At 35.5% G+C, this 22000-nt stretch overlaps 1 protein-coding gene across 8 annotated transcripts in view; it reads left to right on the forward strand.

Annotated features, from left to right (window-relative positions):
- DZIP3 (DAZ interacting zinc finger protein 3) overlaps positions 1-22000 on the forward strand; it is a 95271-nt gene that overhangs the window by 64437 nt on the left and 8834 nt on the right. For all 8 annotated transcript variants that reach the window (XM_032406494.1, XM_032406489.1, XM_032406490.1 and 5 more), the window contains 8 exons: positions 790-955; positions 2400-2495; positions 2653-2780; positions 11463-11531; positions 14204-14300; positions 15756-15859; positions 17386-17473; positions 19085-19186. In XM_032406494.1, coding sequence (XP_032262385.1) covers positions 790-955; positions 2400-2495; positions 2653-2780; positions 11463-11531; positions 14204-14300; positions 15756-15859; positions 17386-17473; positions 19085-19186 — 850 coding nt within the window. The remainder of the gene's footprint in view (positions 1-789; positions 956-2399; positions 2496-2652; positions 2781-11462; positions 11532-14203; positions 14301-15755; positions 15860-17385; positions 17474-19084; positions 19187-22000) is intronic.

Genomic DNA, 22000 nt, shown 5'->3' on the forward strand with positions numbered 1-22000 from the left:
CCTAAAAGAAGTAATAATGCATCCTAGAGTTATGTATTTTCTTTCTATTCACTAATCAAGTCATTTATGTCATGTTACAAGTAAAAGTACTATTTATTGTTACCATTTAATGAGATTAAGAAGGAAATTTATAAGTAGTAGGCCAATTTGAAAGGATAGTAGCATGCATTTACATTTTTAGACATAGGTATAGAAATGATTTAATTGTCATTGCACTTACAGTATTTTCATTCTTTTTTTAGTAGTTTTCTAGTTACTAAAATCCATGTTATCACTGCAGTTTCTTTTTTTTAAGTCCTATTACCAAAGAAACCTCCATTTTTAAATCTACTTTATGTTGCTGTTTGCAGCCCTCTATCTAAATGTACACTGGACCTAAGCAATGAAATTGATTAAACCACCCTACTTGTCAAGAATGCTGAGATGATAAAATAATATAGCAGATGTGATGCTTATCAATATTTCCCAAAGTATTATTTCCCTAAAAGTAACTGGTGTTAATTATTATAATTTGAAAAATAAACTCCATGGTCTCATAATTCTTGAAAACATTAGGATGAACAGAATAGTACCTCGAATGAGTGCTATTTCATATATGTTAAATAAATTCATTATGAATTGTCAAGAGAAATACATAATATGAGCACTGTTTAAACTTTCTTTGGCCATGAACCCTTCTGATGCTGAACATTTCATGAGACCAGTACAGTATTAACTTGGGAAGCAATGGCTTAGATGAAAAACACTCAACCATTATAAAAAATTACACTGATTATGTCACCACTGTAGCCCAACTATGATAGGAAAGGAAGAGCAGTTGAAGAAAGAGCAAGCAAATCAACACCCAGTCAGTGGATTTATGAAAGATGATGCAAGTGATATTCAAGAGGATTCTGCAACTGAAGACAAGTTCTATAGCCTGGATGAATTGCATATTCTGGACATGATAGAGCAGGTAAGCCTGATCGGAAAGGGTACAGCCCTGCCTTCGTTCTTCCAGAAACAGTTGTTAACCTTTGTTTTTGCCATGACTCTTTGAACAGCATGTTAGCCTAGTGGTCTGGGCTGTATTTGTGAGGAGCAAATAAAAACAGGAAGAGGGAGGGACAGGATTGGTAGAGGGGAAAAAGAACCTTAGGAGCTGAAATTTTTCTCTTTAGCCCTCAGACTATTTCCTGGCTTTAATTATTAGGCAGTGTTGATCACAAATGTGTTCCTTGTGAAAGATTTTCAAATACCACAAGGGAAAAAAAACTTGGCTTAATCCCATTGATTTAATTTTGAGAAAAAGAGTTTTATAAAACAAAGGTACTTTCATTTTTAAAAAATTAAACTGGTTGTAGACATGACATGTCTACAAAAATATTAATGTACAACAGTGTTTTGTTTTGTTTTCCTTTGGTTCCTTTCCTAGTAGTGGTCACTTTGGGCATGATGTACCTATATGTGAAAGTGATTTAAGTGCTCAGTAGAACACTAAATCAGACAAAGCATATGACTTTTTTTTTTTTTTTTAAATCACTTGATTTAAATGAGAATTCTATACTAAGGTAATTTAATGATAATTTCATGAAAAAGTAATTTAATGATAACCTATTCCATAGTATGTAGGAATATTGATTGTCTAAGGGTACATTTAGTAAAAATGATTCCCTGGCTGATAATTGTCATATCTCCTTTTCCCTTTCCAATTATAATAATAGAATACTTATATTTTAACTGAAATGACATAGTCTCAGCTTTGGATTTCAGACTAAAGTTTAAATATGGGGCCTTTGGTTTTCATTCAATAGTTATGAGAACTCCAAAATACAATAAAAATATGACACACATTTTGGAAAATGTTTATGCCCTCATTTATTCAAAAAACATTTAGCACATGCTTTTTGTCAAGAGCTATGCTAAGACATGGTCCCTGTGATCATAGTGTTTACAATCCAGTGGAGAAGTTGAATATTAAGCTAAGGTGGTACTGAGCAATAATTAAGTGTTTGGGCACTTCAGGCTGCCTGAGTTAGAATTCTGGCTTCTCCACTTTCTGTGTAACCTTGGTAAGTTACTTAACTCAGTTTTATCATCTCTAAAATGGGAATAATAAGTGCCTACCTTATACGGTTTTTACGACAATAAAGGCATTACCAAAAAAAGCTTAAAAATATGGTAAGCATGCACATAATGTTATCCAGTAGTAGTCGCTGTAGACAAGTAACTGTGGGATTGTTCAGTGATTGCTGTAATTGGGGAGAGGTGGGTTTATCTGCACTAATCGGAGAAGTGATGTTTGCATTGAGACATAAAGCATGAGTAGGAGTTAGATGGCAACTTTAAATCCCCTTTAACTAAAGAATTAGTGTTTTTTTAGAGGAAAATAAGGCATGCATATTCCATTTGCTCATTAGGGCTCAACCAGTAAAGTAACTGCAGAATATGGAGAAACTGAGAAGGAAAAGCTTGCTCGGCAGCGGCAGCTTTATAAATTGCACTATCAATGTGAAGTAAGTACTTTTGCCATTCTATCTGAAACCAGTAAGAAGTAGTTGAAATGTTCAATTTAATGGTAGTTTCTTTTTTTTTGAAGAACCCATTTTTTTTCTTTTAATATATGGTGACTTGAACAGAATTTACTATGAAATAATATTTTTCATTGATCAGGATTTCAAAAGACAGTTGAAAACAGTGACTTTTCGGTGGCAAGAAAACCAAATGCAGATTAAGAAGAAAGACAAAATCATTGCATCTCTGAACCAACAAGTGGCTTTTGGAATCAATAAGGTTTCCAAGTAAGTGCAAATCTGTTGGTAACAGGAAATTCTGGATTTGCTCCTTTATGAACACGATCTTTAAACGATAATCCCTGTGTAGCCACTAGGTGGCATTGTAACTACACATTAGGAACTGCCGACTTACAGGCCTGCACTTGCTTAAAAACCAAATATATTTTTGCCTTGCCAGCTGGATTGAGAAATAAGCAAGTGCTCACTCTATATATCAAGCCTTATATGTATTGGCTGAACAAGTGTGATTATAATAGAATTACATGAGAAATAGAATTAACTTTCAGGTCATGACTCTAATTTATAAAAATATGACCAATGATTTGCTGTTTCTTTATGGCATATAATGAATTCATTCCTCAGAGACACCCATGAAATCACTTGAATGCTTTTTTGTATTGGTCTCTCAGAGTTTCTGTGTTCCAAGACTAAGAGATTAAAAATGAATCAAATTCCTGAAGACTCTTCCCTCCCAACATTGCCTTAACAATCTTAAGTATTAAATACCTAAGACTAAAAATTCTGACTTAATAGAGGAAAATGAGTGTCTTGTTTTATTATTTTTATACTAATAACTGTCTCCAAATCAGTTGAAATAATATGATTTGTAATACATTATTTTAATACATAGTAATGCTACAGGATGCCAGTTGTCCATGAAGTCTAATTTGAAATCCATTAGTTCTTAGACTGCTAATAGGGTGAATAGACAGGTTCTAGGTAATATCTTAGAGTAAGGAGTCCACAATATCAATTATGAAATTAGAGAAATATTTGGCAAAGATTTAGGTCCTAAATTTTCTCCCATATATGATATCATCTAACCTTAAAGGAATTTTTGAGAAGAACTGGATGCCATAGTGCTGGCAACATAATCTCAGTTAAAAACACTTTGGCTTAGCCCTGCTGGAATTAGATGCTTCAAGTTCAAGGAGGTGAGGACCTAAGATGGCTTTGGCAAATCTAAGCTGAATACAGTCACTTAAGAATCCACACTTAGGGGTTCAAAACTTTGTCTTTTAGCTTGGAAGGCAATGACCAATCCATATGTATGTTATATCAGAGATCAGAAAAGTAATGCCATCCATGCAGATGAGCTGCTGCCTTTCTCCTTTACCATTTGAGGATATCCTTCAACTCTTATAGCTGACCTAGGCACCCTTTGTATGCTTGAGACTACAAACAGACCATTTTAGGGGATGCATATATCTTCATGCAAGGAGCATTCACCAGACATTTATTAGGGGCCCATTATGTGAGAAGAATTATGTAAGGCACATACCAAGATACCAAGACATGTCAGACATTGTGAGCTAATGGAGAGTACAGATTAATTTGTTTAAAATTACTTAAAACAGAGGGACTTCTAGTTCTGCCAAGAAATAGTAGTAGTATTCCTTGCAAATCTTCCGACTTACAACTAAAACACCCTGGATATAACACAACAAACAAGCAGAGGAAGACTCTAAAAGGTAGAAGAAAATAGACTATCTCGAGACCTTGGTACTTGAGGAATGATATGGCAGTGACTTTTCTTATTGCCTCCCATATATCCTAGATGGGGTACTGCAGAAATCACCAACCTGGAACAGCCAGTAGATAGGGAAAAGCTTTGAGAAAAGCTTGTTTCCTCTATCCAAAGGATCAGGAAAAGGAAGATATAATAACAGAAAGCCTTTTTGGCAGTATCCACCTACTCTAGTCAAGCTCCAATGGTCCCATACCACCCCTTGGAAGCAAGTAGTGTGTTCCAACACGGCAGATAGCAGAAACCAGATTTCCTTGCTGGGGTAGTATCAGCAGTACTGAGCATGCAGCTGGTCTTCCATTCCCCACCAGGCAAAAGCAGGTAGTGTTCTGGTTCCTCTGCCAGGATAGTGTCAATGTGATCCAGCAGCAAGCTAAGCCTCTACCTCTGCCCAGCATCAGTGAGACTTAGGGTAACCTGAGGTGGGACTGGTCAATACTAGGTATCACCTGTACTCTCCTCATGGGGAGCTGAGTTGCCACCCCTGGGGCTAGTTGGCACTCTCTTTTCTCCCCTCTCCCCAGCTGGTGCCAGAGGGGCCCAACATGGATCTCCTGCTCTCCACCCTGTAGCAACAAAGCAATGTGAGTCAGCCCTCTGCTTTCTCCTTCCCTGGTGTCAGTAGGGCCCAACAGGAAGCTGATCTTACACTCTACTCAGAGGCAAAAAGCAGAATGAGTTGGTGCCCCACTTTCTTGGGAAATGTCAGTAGGACCAGGGAGGAACTGAACTTCTACACCACTCATCTGCATTGAGACAGAGTGTCAGTGTCCGATTTTGGTGGAATGTTGTTAGCAGGGCTGAATGGGAAGCTAAACATACACACTCAATACACACTCACTCAGTCCTCACACTACACAGGGGGTCTTCCTGCTAAAAAAAAAAAAAAAAAAAAGATTAAATCCAGAGTCTCATAATATCCAAAATACCTAGGTATACAAAGAACTAGGACAATCACAACATGAAAGAGAAAGACAGTCAACAAAGGACAACTTTAAGATGATTCAGATTTGAGAATTGTCTGACAAAGATTTTAAAGCAGCCATCATAACAGTGCTTCAGCAACAAAATTGAATTCTCTTTAAAAGAGAACCTAGGAAATCTTAGCAAAAAATGTTATAATAAAGGATGGAAATTATAAAACTGAAAAATACAATAACTGAAAATCTTGGTGGATATAATCACTAATAAATTAAATATGACAGAGGATTGAACCAGTGAATCTGAAGACAGATCAAAAGATATTACCTAATCTGAACAGCAGAGAGGAGATAAGACTAGGGAAAAGATTTAAAAAAAAAAAAAAGGAGACAGAGTCTCAGTGACCTGTGGGACAATAATAAAAGAGTTAAAAGTTCTTACTAGAATTTTAGGAAGAGAGAAGAGAGATTGGGGGGGGGTGGTTATTTAAAGAAATGAGATGAAATACATAAATTTACAAATTCAAGAAGCTGAGTGAATCCCAAATAGTATAAACCCAAAGAAGTCCATTCCAAGTCACATAACTAAACAGAAAACTAAAGACAAAAAGTCTTGAAAGAACCAGAGAAAAAGAACACATGTGGGAACACAAATTCAAATGACATCGAATTTCTCATCTGAGACCATGGAGGCCAGAAGGAAGTGGCACATTATTTAAGTACTGGAAGAAAAAAACCTAAAAGAAAACAACAGAAAACAAGAATCTTGAATCCTATATCCAGCAAAAGTGTCCTTTAGGAAGAAGGGAAATAAAGACGAGTCTCAGACAGGAAAAGTATAAGAATCTGTTGCTACCAAAGCTACCATTAAAGAATGACTAAAAGAGGAGCACCTGGGTGGCTCAGTCGTTAAGTGTCTGCCTTCGGCTCAGGCCCTGATCCCAGGGTCCTGGGATCGAGTCCCACATCGGGCTCCCCGCTCAGTGGGAAGCCTGCTTCTCCCTCTCCCACTCCCCCTGCTTGTGTTCCCTCTCTTGCTGTCTGTCTCTCTATCAAATAGATAAATAAAATCTTTAAAAATAAAAAGGGCTAAAAGGAAGATCTGTAAACATAAAGGAAATGATAATAGAAGCTTGGAACTTCAGAAAGGAAAGAACATCAGAATGAGTAAAGGGGGGGGTAAATAATAAGAGTCCATCCTATTTCTCATTAATTTCTTAAATCATACTTGGTGCTTGAATCAAAAATTATAATACCATCTCTTGTGGAGTTTAACGTGTAGAGGAAATAAAATTAAATTTTAAAAGTGTAGAGGGTAAAGGGACCTATGTGAAAGTAGGGAAAATATCAATACCAGTAGACTATACATATTGTAATACCAAGTGCAACCACTAAGAAAGCTAAAGAGAGAGAAAGAGATACATTCGAATGCACTATAAATAAGTCAAGATGTAATCCTAAAAAATGGTCAAATAACCCACAAGACGGTAAGAAAAGAAAAACAGGAAACAAAAAAATAATGGCAAACTTAAGCCCTAACATCAATAATTACCTTACATGTAAGTGATTTAAATACATCAATTAAAAGACACTGGCAGAGCGGATTTCAAAAACAAAACAAAACTAAGCCAACAATATGTTATTTACAAGAAACTTCAGTTTCATCAACATAGGTTGAAAATAAAAGGATGGTAAAATGTATACAATGTAAAAACATTAAAAAAGCAGGAATGGTTGTATTAATATCAGATAAAATGGACTTCAGAGCAAAAAACTACTGGAGACAAAGAGGGACGTTACATAATGATGACAGGATCAATCCACCAAGAAGACATAACAACCTAAAGGTGTATGTACCCAACAACAGAGTCTCAAAATATATGAAGCAAAACTTGATAGAACTATAAGGAGAAATAGAAAAACCTGCAGTTATAGTTGGTAATTTCAGCACTGTATTCTCAGTAATTTTATAAAACTACTAGATAGAAAATCAGCAAAGATACAGAATTTCTACAATCCCATCAACCAACAGAATTTAATCAATATTTATAGGACATGTCAACAGACAACAGCAGAATACACATGCTTTCAAGTGGCCATAGGAAACCGTGATAGAACATATCCTGGCCCATAAAAACAAATTTAAAAGCAATGAAAGCATGCAAAGCATATACTCAGATCAAAATGGAGTCAAACTAGAAATCAATACCAGAAAGATAACAGGAAAATCTCCAAACTACACAGCACTTCTAATTAATCCATGGGTCAAAAAAGAGATCTGAAGGGAAATAAAAATATGTTGAACTGAATTAACATTAAAATACAATGTATCAAAATTTGTGGGACACAGCTGAAGTAGTTCTTTGAAGATTTATAGCCCTAACTGTACACATTTGAAAAGAGTTGAAAAAGTCTCAATCTAATCTAAGCTCCCTCCTCAAGAATCCAGAGGAAAAAAAGCAAAATAATCTAAAACAAGGAGATGGAATTAATAAAGATTAGAAGTAATGAAATTGCAAACAGAAAAACAATAAAGAAAATCCATGAAACAAAGAGCTGTTACTTTGAAAATATCAATAAAATTGACAGACCTCTACCAAAACAAACAAAAAGGAGATACATATACCACCTGATGGTATGAAATGAAATGAAAGAGTGATAACACAGCAGACCCTGCAGATAGAGAATTATGCTGAGTGAAAAAAGTGAATCCCCAAAGCTTATATACCATATGATTTCATTCCTGTAACATTCTTGAGATGGCAAAATTTCAAAAATTTTAACATGACAAAATCATAAAAATGGAAAACAGATTAGTGATCCAAGGTTAGGAGGAGGAAATGGGAATGGGAGCAAAATGAGGTATTGTGATAAAACTGTTCAGTGTCTTGACTGTTATCGTTATCAACATCCTGGTTAATATACTGTAGTTCTATAAGACATTAACATTGAGGGAACATGAGCAAAGGGTACATGGGATCTCTCTGTATTATTTCTTACACCTGCATATGAATCTATGATTATCTCAAAAGTTTAATGTTTTGTGTGTGTGTTTTTTGTTTTGTTTTAAGTACAGTTACTCCTTCAACACGGGTTTGAACTATGTGGGTCTGCTTATATGCAGATTTTTTGGATAAATATAATATAGTATCATAAATGTATTTTTCTTTTATGATCTTAGTAATATTTTCTTTCACTTCGTTGTAAGAATACAGTATATAATACATGTAATAGACAAAACATATATTATTTGACTATATTATCAGTAAGGCTTCTTTCTGGTCAACAGTAAGCTATTAGTAGTTAAGCTTTTGGGGAATCAAAAGTTATATAAAGATTTTCATCTGCATTTGCTGGGGGTAGGCATCAGTGTCCCTAACCCCTATGTTGTTCAAGGCCAACTGTACATAAAAATAACTGTCAAATGGCGCCATACTTAATAGGGATTTTGTAGGGTAAAAAGAGTACTGATGATTGTTGTGGCAAGGAAGAACTTCATTGAAGACAATATTGAACCTTGCCTATGTAGGTTGAGATTGGAAAAAACACAGAGCATTTAGGCTGAGAGGAAACATGAGCGAGCATGGTATGTGTTCTCATATAGCTTTTAAGCCTTTGTTCAATTCACTTGAACATGTCTCAAAAGTATATGATAAAAATGTAAATATTTTTAAATTGTAAAATGTTGATTTCTTTTACTTTATGGTGTTTATTAGGAAGCAAAAAAAAAAATCTTTTTTTCTTTGGCCTATTTCAGTGTCACTCCTACAGTAAATGTTTGGTAAATGTTTGCTGATGATAATTGAAGAATTAACAAAGAAGATTTATATAATAGCAACATATTTTGAACAAATTACAATAAGCACTTAATAAATGTAAATTACTGTCAATAAAATTCATATAATTAAACTTGATATCCAGCCAGAGTAAGCTTGAGAACTTAGATCTTTCAGAAAAGAATGTCTAATCCTATCCTCATGTTATTCAAGAGAAAAATAAGACTAAGAAGTTGTGACTGCCTGAACATATATAGCTGTTTCCTATCCAAGCTGGATGATAAGAACTATGCCTACCTTATCCTCTATTATTTAAGAATCCAGGCCTTCTGAATTCCCCACCGCCTCTGTCAGCTCTTTATTGCCCACTCTTAACTATAGCTAGGTAAAATATTAAAGTAATGGAAGCATTCAAAGGAAAGGAGGATGTCAACTTGAAAAGTCTTACTACCTCCTTTTCAAATCTCTCTACATCTTCCTGCGTACCATAGTAACAAAGCTCGTCTTTCCTCTTCTTTACTTGAGAACATGATCTCTTTTGTGTAGAAACAGACCTGGTTTCTTTTCATTCCATTTTCAGTTCAATAGAACATTGATGAACAGACACTTCTTCAAAGAAGACATACAAATGGCTAACAGACACATGAAAAAACGTTCATCATCATTAGCCATCAGGGAAATTCAAATTAAAACCACATTGAGATACCACCTTCCACCAGTTAGAATGGCAAAAATTGACAAGGCAAGGAACAACAAATGTTGGGAAGGTTGTGGAGAAAAGGGAACCCTCTTACACTGTTGGTGGGAATGCAAGTTGGTACACCCACTTTGGAAAACAGTGTGGAAGTGCCTCAAAAAATTAAAAATAGAGCCACCCTGTGACTCAGCAATTGCACTCCTGGGTATTTACCCCAAAGACACAGATGTAGTGAAAAGAAGGGCCATATGCACCCCAATGTTCATAGCAGCAATGTCCGCAATAGCCAAACTGTGGAAAGAGCCGAAATGCCCTTCAATAGATGAATGGATAAAGAAGATGTGGTCCATATCTACAGTGGTATATTACTCAGCCATCAAAAAGGATGAATACCCAACTTTTACATCAACATGGATGGGACTGGAGGAGATTATGCTGAGTGAAATAAGTCAAGCAGAGAAAGTCAATTATGTGGTTGCACTTACTTGTGGAACATAAGGAATAGCATGGAGGACATTAGGAGAAGGAAGGGAAAAATGAAGGGGGTGAAATCGGAGGGAGAGACAAACCATGAGAAACTATGGACTCTGAGAAACAAACTGAGGGTTTTAAAAGGGAGGGGGGTGAGGGGATGGGTTAGCCCGGTGATGGGTATTAAGGAGGGCACGTACTGCATGGAGCACTGGGTGTTATACGAAAACAATGAATCGTGGATTACTACATCAAAAACTAATGATGTATGGTGAACCTAACATAACAAAATTAAAAAAAAAAATCTTTTAAATCTAAAAAAAAAAAAGAACATTGATTGTCTCTATAGCTTCTAAGAAGCTTGGAGTAAAGGTGAGTGGGTAATCTCTGAAATCTAATAGTAAGCAATCTAGCCAACATTTAAAGTCATTGTTTTAAGGTTATCATTCCAGTAATTTATATTAACTCAAATTCCTGTGTATCCCAAGTGTCTGAACATAGCAAAACTTAAAGAGAAATGTGCTTTTGCTGTAAACTCCTTCATGTTATAGCAAATTAATGGGTCAGTGTAAAAACTTAGTTGTGAGGAGATATATAGCAGCACAAGGAAGGAACATCAGAAATGGTTTGTGAACATATATCAAAGAAAAAGTACTACTTCGCACTTCTCTCAGTAGCTTTTTGCATATAATTTTTAAAACAATCACAGGTTATGTTTTCTGATTTGTATAAAATTTTTAACCAGTCTTCCCATGATTAGGTCATGTCAGTGACTCCCCAGTTATAATTTACTATTTTAATTAAAATTCTTAATTGCACACAGCCTCATTACTTCTATATTTAATATCTGATTTCTTTCAGACCTTTATCCTTTAATAGTTTATATGACTTGATATAATAACTTTGTAAGAAAAGTTTTGAAGTTCTCAATCCTACCACAGGCCTAGGAAATCAGAACATACCATCTGTGTTTTCTTGTGGGTAAACTAAAGTACAAAGGACTTAAGATATTTTTCTAAGTCTTTGAACTGGGGATACAAGTTCTCTTTGGCTTCTAAATAATGGGGTTAGAACTTAGTATTTACCTTCTTGGGGAAGTCAGTAAATCAGACATCAGGAGAAAAAAAAAAAAAGATAAATTCCAGAAGGACTAGGTATAGGAGACTAATTATTTTCAGGCTCAATATTTGTGGCCCAAAATGGTTATACTTAGTCCCTCCTAGCTACAAGGGGAGCTGTTCTGACTGTATTAATGACAAATAATTTCTAATATTTATCACTTTCATCTTTCCTTAGATTACAGCGTCAGAGCCATGCTAAAGATAATGAAATCAAGAATCTTAAAGAGCAACTTTCCATGAAAAGGTACAAACTTAGCTGTTGCTTTGTTTGAGTATACATCTCTGAAACTCTAGGTATATTCATTCAGCATGTTCTGGCCAGGGTAGCCATATAATTTATTATCCAAACTGGGGTATTTTGAGCATGAAATTGAGCATTAATAATTAGACTGGGACAACAGTTACAAACTGAAATTGTCCTAGGCAAATTGGTGGGGGTGTATGTTCACTTTAACTCTGCCCTAGAAAACTGCTGGGAGAGATTAGATCGGCAAAGTCATGGTCCCACAACAAGCTAGGCAGGGACCAGAGCTTATGTGTTCCTAACTCTTTGCCCTAATCAATAATGCTAAGTGTGACTGATTTATGAAATTGGCTGAGTTTTATTCTGATTCACATATTTTTGCCTATAGGTAATTTTTTAATAACTTTTTTGAGATCTAATTCATATAGCATAAAACTCAGTGTGTTAAATTATACAATTCATTGGCTTTTAGGATATTCATAGAGGTATACAGCCATCACCTCTGTCTGGTTCCAGAACATTTTTATCACCCTAAAGAAATCCTGGTTCCAGGGGAACCTGGGTGGCTCAGTCGTTAAGCATCTGCCTTCAGCTCAGGTCATGATCCCAGAGTCCTGGGATCGAGCCCCACATCGGGCTCCCTGCTCCACGGGAAGCCTGCTTCTCCCTCTCCCACTCCCCCTGCTTGTATTCCCGCTCTCGCTGTCTCTCTGTGTCAAATAAATAAATAAAAATCTTAAAGAAAAAAAAAAAAGAAATCCTGGTTCCATTAGAAGGCATTCCTCATTCTCCCCTCTGCTAGCTTCTGGCAATCATTCATTTATTATTTGTCCCAGTGGATTTGCTTATTCCAGACATTTCATATAAATGTAATCATATAAGTACCGTCTTGTGATTAACTTCTTACTATATTGTATGTCCATATTGTAGCATATCTCAGTATGCATTCCTTTTTATAGGTAAATAATATTCCATTGTATAAATACACCACAATTTATCTTTTCATCAGTTGATGGACATTTGATTTGTTTCCATTTTTTCACTATTATGAATAATGCTATTATGAACATTTGTAAGCATATTTTTGTATGAGCATAAGGTTTTCAGTTCTCTTGGGTGTATACCTAAGAGTGGGATTGCTGAGACATGCAGTAAACTCTGTTTAACTTTTTGAGGAACTACCAAACTTTTCCAAGTGACTGCACATCTTACAGTCCCACCAGCAATGGATGTGGGTTCTGATTTCTCCACATCCTCACAAATACTTGTTGGATTACCTGTCTTTATTTTACCCATTGTAGTGGATGTGAAATAGTAGATCATTGTGGTTTTGATTTGCATTTTCCTAATGATTTATTATGTTGAACATCTTTTTGAGTACTTATTGGCTATTTGTGTATCTCCTTGGAGAAATGTCTATTCAAATCCTTTGGCCATTTTTTAAATTGGGTTCTTTGTCTTCTGTTTAGTTTTCAGAGTTCTATGCATGTGGATACAAGTCCTTTATCAGATACATGATTTGCAAATATTATCTTCTATTCTGTGGGTTGTCTTTTTACTTTCTTGATGATGTCCTTTAAAGCACAAAATTTTTAATTTTGTTGGAGTCTAATTTATTTTTTTCTCTTGTTCTCATAAGCAATTATGCAGCAGTATTCAATGGCATAATAAGTCCTCTTGGTTGAATTAATATATGTCCTTGAATATTTTTTTCCCTCAAGACACTCTGGCCATAGTGGTATTAACAATATATTGTTTTATCAAACTTCTCATAAATGTTTGTCAAGTATGCAAGCATCCAAGTGTTTCTAATAAAACATTGAGGATAGCTTTTGTACAAGTCCCTATTACAATATTATATTTCCAATCAGTTGTTTCCTTTAAAGACATAATTTGGTTTGTATGCCCTAAAGTTAGGGCCTCAGGTGTAGGAAGCTGAAATGGGATAGGAAAAAGAGAGACCTGATAGGTAACCTTTCTCTATAATGTCCTTCATAAATACTGTCCTTATCATCTCCCTCTCTCATTTTTAAGCTGTAGGATTTATTTTCATTCTAAGGTGTTGAATGTGAGCTGAGATACTGAGATAACCAGTGCAACATTTTAATGCAGTAATTTAGCTTTAATGCAGCGAGGGCAGGGATGATAAAAACCTTTGTAGTTGCTATTTTGGGGATACAGAAAGGCTTGTAGAAACTTTATGAGAAATTTAATGGTAATAGCTAATATTTATTTAATACTTAATATGTACTAAACACAAAATGCTTTTACGTATATTATCTGAATGTGTTTTTGCAACAGCTCTTTGAGGTCAATAATAGTGTTCTCCATTTTCACATGTAAAGAAACTGAGATATAGAGAAGTTAAGGAATTTGCCCAAGGTTTCACATTTATTAAGTTTCAGAACTCAGATTCATCCTCAGATAACTTTATTTCAAAGCCAAGTTTTAAATCCTAGCCCTTACATTGACAACTTTAAAACATACTCTTGGTAGTAAAAGATAACAGTAAGGGTTAAGTAATGTCTTCTCTTGCTTTTATATGCTGTAAACTTTTACAAGAAATCATTTCTTACTCACTGAATAGCTTGAATCTTTCTCCCTCCTGAATAAGGGGGAAAAGTCTGTCCTTGCTGCAATGTTGCTGACTCTTTAATGATCATATATTTCAGATCTCAGTGGGAAATGGAGAAGCATAATCTGGAAAGCACAATTAAAACATACTTAAACAAACTGAATGCAGAAACTAGCAGAGCTTTAACAGCTGAGGTAAAAAAAAAAAAAAGAGAGAGAAATGGGGTTGGGGAGGGAAGTTTTGCTTGTGTACTAGTATACTAAAGAATTGAAAAAAGACTGTTCTAAATGAACAGAAATAAGTCATCTTAGGACCAGCCAGAAGAACATAGCTTCAACTCTTGTGCTTTTTTGACTCATTGGAATTTTGTACATGATTACTTCAATGTTGATGATCTTATGTTGTTTTTCCCCAAATGACTTCAGGAAATTGGTCTGCTTCAGTATGTATAGCAAATACATACATTTTGGGAAAATTCTCATGAAGCCAGGTCACTAAGCCAGATTTCTAAGAATAACATTTTACTGCTGGAGAGGACATCTTTCTTTGTTACTTTCTACATAGATCTTCCCAAAGCACATACACATCATACACTCCAATTTCAAAAACCAACTTACTTTCTAGACCCCCAGAATATCATCCAGTTTCTTCTAAGCTAACTAAGAACACCACAGCTAAGGTCTCTTCCAAAAGATGTATGATTATCTTTATGTATGTAATTTTTACTTATAGATAACCAAACTTGATATACAATAAGATTCAAATTTTTAGAGCGCTCACTAACATTAAAAGGATTATATAAACCTTCCCACATCTGTCATGGGTAAGCTGTATTCTTTAGCAGAATGCTTGGGAATCCAGAGGTCAACAATCAAGGAATGATACCTGAACCAAAAATCCCTGGAGATTAGTAAAATGCAAGCTATAACTGAAAAACAAAACCCTCAGATTACGTTAAGAGCTCAAGTTTATATATTTTGTGTCTCACTACTTTTAGTCAGAACATTTCTTTCTACTTCCACTATTAATTTTAGAAACACTTAATGCTGTCCAAGAATATAATCTATTTTCAGCAAATATTGAGTGATTAGTGAGAAAAAACAGGCCAAGTGAGCATGCAACAGTAATGGTGCAGAATAAATTCCTGCTATGGGGAGACAGACTCGATGACCTCCCAAGGCCCATTTAGGTGGTCCTCCTGGCGTGGTCTGATTATTTTCTTACCCCTTCATCAATTAAAAAAAAAAAAAAGCAAATAGCAGGACTTCTGGGAGTGTTCTTAAACTTTACTGAATATTAGAGTTACCTGAGAACTTTTAAAAATCCCACTACTCAGGCAGCACTTGGTATCAATTAAATTAGAATCTCTGGGACCAAGGCATCTTTTTTTAAAGAGTCTGAGATGATACCAGGGTATGTTCAAGTTTGAAAACTAATGTTCTGGAATGTTTACTAACCCAGTAACCATTGAGTAAAAAAGAATTGTAGAACTAATCAGAGTTTTTATAATGTATTATGGCCGGTCAGGAAGCTCAGGTGCTGGAAGAGATTGAAAAATAGCTTCAACTTTCCTTGAAATGATTGAGAAAAGGATATGTTCATTTACAAGGGCATCTTCAACTTCTTTGTCTTTCTCTCAAAATTTGTAGGTGTATTTCTTACAGTGTCGTAGAGATTTTGGTTTGCTTCATCTAGAGCAGACTGAAAAGGAATGCCTCAGTCAGCTTGCCAGGGTGACTCACATGGCGGCAAGGTACCATTTCCCTCTTCCTTAATGCATCTTCATCTCAGAGATACAAGTGGCTTTAAGGCTGAACAGAATCTGTGTTTTACATGTATGACATCAGAGTCTTTGAAGTGAACAAACCCTTATTTTTTTTAAACTTCCAAAGTCATTTAGTCACTTTGCTGCTTTTACTTGATTGCTTCTGCAGAAGCACTGAAGTCTACTGAGTACAGTAATAGCTGCGGACAGATTTTTCCCTTTCTCTGTAGTGAAGTAGATAAAAAATCTCAGAAACATGCATGAAGCCCAGATATTTACAAAACAGGGTGGATTCTAAGTGGAAAACCTTTTTCTAATTAATTTCTCTTCTAATGCTTGATTTTTAAATACAAAAGGGAAAAATCAGTATTAACACCTAAAATCACATGGTAAAGGCAGTTTCTTGCTGTGTTATAATAAATGTGATTTTCAAATATCAGGCAGGTTGCATGAGATTATCCTTAAATTTATAATTTTATACCTTCATACTGAATTAATTAAATTAGAATTTCTGGGACCAAGGCATCATTATTTTTTAATGATTATCATTTTAATGATCATCATTATTCTTCAATTCTAAAGAATCAGAATCTCTGATGTTTAGCAAGATTCCCAGGATATACTGATGTGCATTCAGGTCCGGGAAGCACTGTTGTAAGTGATCAGTCTATCTTTGCTTGCTAGAGGGAGAAGGGGCACTATAAACTAAAATATTACCAAGCCTCTTTGTATAAGATGATCTCAGTGATAACTTGTTCTGCTCTTTTAAAGCTGGTGTGCTGGGTGATACTGGGGTGGGGATGTTATAATGGGGCCTTTTGAAAGGCCTCATGAAATCTCTCTTCTAGAGATGGCAGACCTTAAACACCTCAAAGCTGTTCCTACTTAAGTCATTTGGTGGGCATGTTTGGCAGAGCTGCTGTGTTTGTGCAATTTAGGCACTGCATAGAGGCAACAATCTAATTGATCCTCGCAGAAGAGGTACTTCTTTCTGATTTGCCCTCCCATAAGGAATATCTTTTTCTAATTTGCAGAAGAGCTGATAGGCCAGCCACAGCCCTGTAATGTTAGGGTTATGGTGAAGATAGTCCAAAACCTGCTTCCAAGAGGAGTCAGCATCTTTGAGAATGCTCCTGCATTGGATGGCTAGGGCACTTTCTCTGTTTGACCTTCTCTGCCTCCTTACTTCAGTGGAGGGATTCCTGTGTAAAGGTTTTATATGTCCTAAAAAAAATATTATCAGGATAGAAGAACACTTGATGTTCTGGAAGCAGAAGTTATATTTGCTCTTGAAAAAAGAAATCTTACATGTTCCCAGTCTTTGTTTTATTTTTAATAACAAACCCTTCCATACAACTTTGTGCCCATTTGAGGTAATTGTTGGTGATGGAGGTAATTTTGTTGTTGTTTTATGTTATTTACATATATGCTAAAGAATATAATGGAAATTTTTGGAGACCTGTGTGGTATATAAAAAGAAAGAACTTTCTCTTGTGTCTCCTTTCCTACACCAGCAATCTGGAATCACTTCAATTAAAGGCTGCAGTAGAGAGTTGGAATGCCATCGTAACAGATGTTAGAAACAAGATTGCATTCCTCAGGGTAAGTGGTGAAGTATCTCTGGAGTAAATTGACTGAATGTTGTAGGTGGTATATACTTAAAGAAAACATCTAACAACAATTACTGGAGAAATTTAGGGAAGAACCTGTTTTTTTCAGTTACTAAAGTTCATGCCTTTTTAAGGTTTGAGATCAATTATTTCCATGCTTCACACCTAATTTTCCAAATTCCAAAGCTGATGCTGCTCTAGTCAAAAATAAGTGTTGTAACTTGGTCTGAGTAATTATGTATTTATAAAATTAAAAGGAAGATCGAGCAGACCTGCATTAGTTTTCAATCTTAAACTTTTATATAATTTTTTCAGAATGCAAAATAATAAATTATTCATTATTGGTTTAATAAAATTAGGACTATGCTTAAGGTAATCTAAAGAGGTAACCCATTAATTATTTATTAATGTCTTCATTTGGCTTTAGGATATTTTTGTATTTATATCTTAAAGTAAATATATAGGGGCACCCGGGTGGCTCAGTCAGTTAAGCATCTGCCTTCAGCTTAGGTCATGATCTTAGGGTCCTGAGATCAAGCCCCATATCGGGCTTCCTGCTCAGCGGGGAGCCTGCTTTTCTCTCTCCCTCTCCCTCTGCTTCTTCCCCCTGCTCATGTGCATGCTCTCTCTCTCTCAAATAAATAAATAATAAAATCTTTAAAAAAAAAAAAAAAAGTAAATATATAATGTTCATTGTTTTGTGATTTCACAACACTGCTACTAAAATAATGACATTTAATTGTGACCGCTGCCTCAAAGCGTTACCTTCTTTTCTAGCTTTTCCACTGGTGGTCTTGACTGTTTCTCTCCCAGACTCTTTCTTATTCAGTCTTTAGTGATGCTTAGCATTTATGGTGGGTTTATTCAGAGTTCTGGCCTGCCCCTTGTTCTCCGTCCTTGTTTTCTTTCAAGGACATGTCTTCTGTGGGGAGTTTCTAAATGTTTTGTTTCTTAAGCATTTCTTTTTCAGTCTCTGTGGGCTGTTTACAAAACAATACTGTAAAGTAAAATGGGGACAGTGCCAAAAAAATGTTGAAAGCATGTTGTTAAGTTTCAGTGATTGGAATCATACTTTTGGCAAAATCCAAGAGAATAAAACAAAGGTATATGTGGTACTGGAGAAAGCTAGAGGTATAACTTTGAAATAAACAAAATGTGGGTATTTAGTGAATATTCCCTAAAATTTCCCCTCCAGTGAACATTTGCAAGTAGCTCAACTCTTCGTTAGAAATACTTTTTTCCCATTTTTATCAGCCCGTATATTACTTAAAGCTTCTTGAATCTTTAGATGCTATTCACTTTATATGATTGGTTCCCAATTTGGGTCTGAAAATTATGGAAATACTGAGGAATTATCACAGGGTCTGTGAATTATGTCTCTTTGTATCTTGCCAACGAACAGATACTTCTAAAGATACAACTATTTACGTTTGAGGATAGTGTGTTATAGGATTATTTTTATGTCAAAAACTGTTATGTTATTCCTGACATAATAGGTTGAGAATAACTATGTTTTATTATTAAAAACTACAGCAAGTGTTCCCATATGCTATTTCTTTGAAGTTGATTTTGCTCTAAAATACTGTTTCTCTTCTTCTACTAGACACAGTACAATGAACAAATTAACAAGGTGAAGCAAGGGTTTGCCTTGAGTACCCTGCCTCCAATCCAACTTCCTCCGCCACCACCTAGTCCTGAGATACTGGTAAGAAATAATGACATTTTGAAAAATTGCCATTTTTATCTTGAAATGGTAAGGGCTATAAAACAGTGAATATTCAGTATGTTTAATGTGTGTTCAAAATAGAATAGGCACATGTTGTGCATATTGTTTGTAATTACGTCCATTCTTGCTGTATTATCTTCAGATGCTATAACTAGTTGGCTGGCTTAGCTGAGGCCAGGGCATAGGTGTATCACTGGATTTTAGTAATGCATTTGGTATGTAAAGAGGTAATGTATTCTCATTTTATCCTGTAAGTATCACCTGCAGTGTGGGAGAAAACTGATGAATATGCAGAATTCCCAAGCGCTCAGGTTACCCCAGTGACTAAAACATCTCAGTATAGTACCCAGCTGGCTAAACTTCACCCCTCCACTTCTACTTTTGACATTCTTTTCCTTAACTTTTATCTTCTATTCTACGTTTAACAGCTTCCATTGATGCCTCTTCCCTACTTATGGCTGGGAATCAGTGAGCCTCAACCAGATAGCTTTCTGTTACACTATTTATGTTATCCTTCTGGGAAACCTAGTACCTTAATCCAGTAAATTCAGACAGCTTTCCAAGAACTTTTAGGATAGAACCATTAGGTGATAATTTTAATTATCAGAACAGATCTGGGAATAGGAAAAGTAGGAAGATGTGAGATCTTTAGCAGCAAATCACTTTTCGCCATCAGTACTTCTGCTTGTAGTAGAACTTTGAAAATGTTATTTCTGTAAATAGTTGAGTGTATCAGAGAACTTAAAAATTATGTGAATTGTGTGGAGTTACACTGTGTTTCAAAAGCAGAATTCGAAACTAAAAGCATTATATGCTATACACCATGGTCTTTAGAATGCAGTATTGCCTATTGTATTTTTGGTCAGTTCAGTTTTTATAGGAGCACTACATTATGGACATTATTATTCTAAGCTTGGAACTTTATCATAGCCAACTACCCTGATAAGGAATGTATTACGTAAATGATGGAGAAGTCCAAAGAGTCTCCGTAGTTCTACAGGAAAAGTAACACATATTCTGGTACAATTTCTAGAAACCCTGTGCCTTCAGCACATATTCAAACTACTGCCTGTAGGCTGTAGTTAAACTCTCCCATGACTGTAAATATAAAATGGCTGTGGAGACTCAGAAGCCAGATACAGAGATGTTTTTTAGAGTTTCTTGAAACCAGACCAGCAGAAGCTGTCTGATACCAGTGATAACTCCATAGCTGACATATGTAGTTAAACCTTGACCTCTGGATCCTCATCACTTTGGAGGCTTTCTTATGTTTGATGGGGCTTACATGGGTTTAGTCAAGGGCAAAACCCACTGGCAGTTAGGCTCTGTGCATCCTTCTGCTAATATCTGAGAGGTACATGTGTATCTTTTATGCTTCCTAACCAGAGTCACTGCTGTGCTTGAGTAAAGCTAACAGTTGTGTTAAAGTGCAGGCATCAGTGACCATTGAACATTAGTGAAATAGTTTGAGAGCACAAATGCTAGAAATGTAACAATGATATTCACCATAAATTGAGGTGGTTTTTACAATGGAAACAATGGGTTTAAGTCCTAACTCTCTGAATAACTATGTTGGTCTTTGGAAAATCAGCTATTCTGGACTTTTATTTTCCCATGTATAAACTAGGAAGTTATACTAGATGATCTGGCTACTAAAGTCCATCTATGGGTGTTGAATTTAAGTGATGAATCACTAGATTTCTACTCCTGGAACTAATATCACACTATGTTAACTAACTAGAATTTAAATAAAAACTTGAAAAAGGGAAGGAAGGAAGGAAGGGAGGGAGGGAGGGAGGAAGGGAGAGAAAAAGAAAAGAAAGAAAGAAAATCCATCTATGAGATCCTAGTAGTCTAAGGAATAGTCACCAGGCTTTAAATGTATAGTAGTCTAATCTGAGAAGTCTGAAATAATGGGTACTCCTCCCAGTCTAACCCAGTATTTTTATATGTTTTATTATATCTTGGTTTTTGTACCCTGGCTATCTAATCCTCAAGGAAATGTTAGGTAATAGTTGTCTGCAAAGAGAGCGGGAATACTGACTCATACCCACCATCCATTCATTCTTTGAAAATTTTACCTTCTGAAAATTGAAACATACATAAAAATAGAATAGTACCTCTGTGAACCAAGAGAGCCAGCTTCAATATTATCAACATGTCATGTCATCCTCTTCTTCCTATTGGAATATTTTAAAGTATATATCATACAGTCTCATCCATGTATACTTCAGTATATATTCCTAAAAGATGAGGACTCTTATTATTGGATATAATTATTATACCAGTTTTTTACCTAAGAAAAATTAAAATATCCAGTTAAAGTTTATATTTCCCAATTGTCTGGAAAATGTCTTTCTTACCTAGTTTGCAATATTTTCAATTTGGTTATAATTACTCTTACTTTCAAGAACTTATTTTTAAGGGGCACCTGGGTGGCTCAGTCGTTAAATGTCTGCCTTCGGCTCAGGTCATGATCCCAGGGTCCTGGGATCGAGTCCCACGTTGGGCTCCCTGCTCCGCGGGGAGCCTGCTTCTCCCTCTACCACTCCCCCTGCTTGTGTTCCCTCTCTCACTCTGTCTCTCTCTGTCACATAAATGAATAAAATCTTTAAAAAAAAAAAAAAAAAAATTTTTAAAAACAATCCACATAAGGTTTATACTTTGCATTTGGTTGATTGTTCTTTAAATCTGTAACAGCTACCTGACTCTCCTCCTTTATTTATGTCATTTATTTGTTTAAAAAATTATTTCTCTTGTTCAATTTCGCACATTATTGATTTGATTGCATCC

The sequence above is a fragment of the Phoca vitulina genome, unplaced genomic scaffold, assembly GCF_004348235.1.
Source record: "Phoca vitulina isolate PV1807 unplaced genomic scaffold, GSC_HSeal_1.0 scaffold8, whole genome shotgun sequence".
Taxonomy (NCBI): domain Eukaryota; kingdom Metazoa; phylum Chordata; class Mammalia; order Carnivora; family Phocidae; genus Phoca; species Phoca vitulina.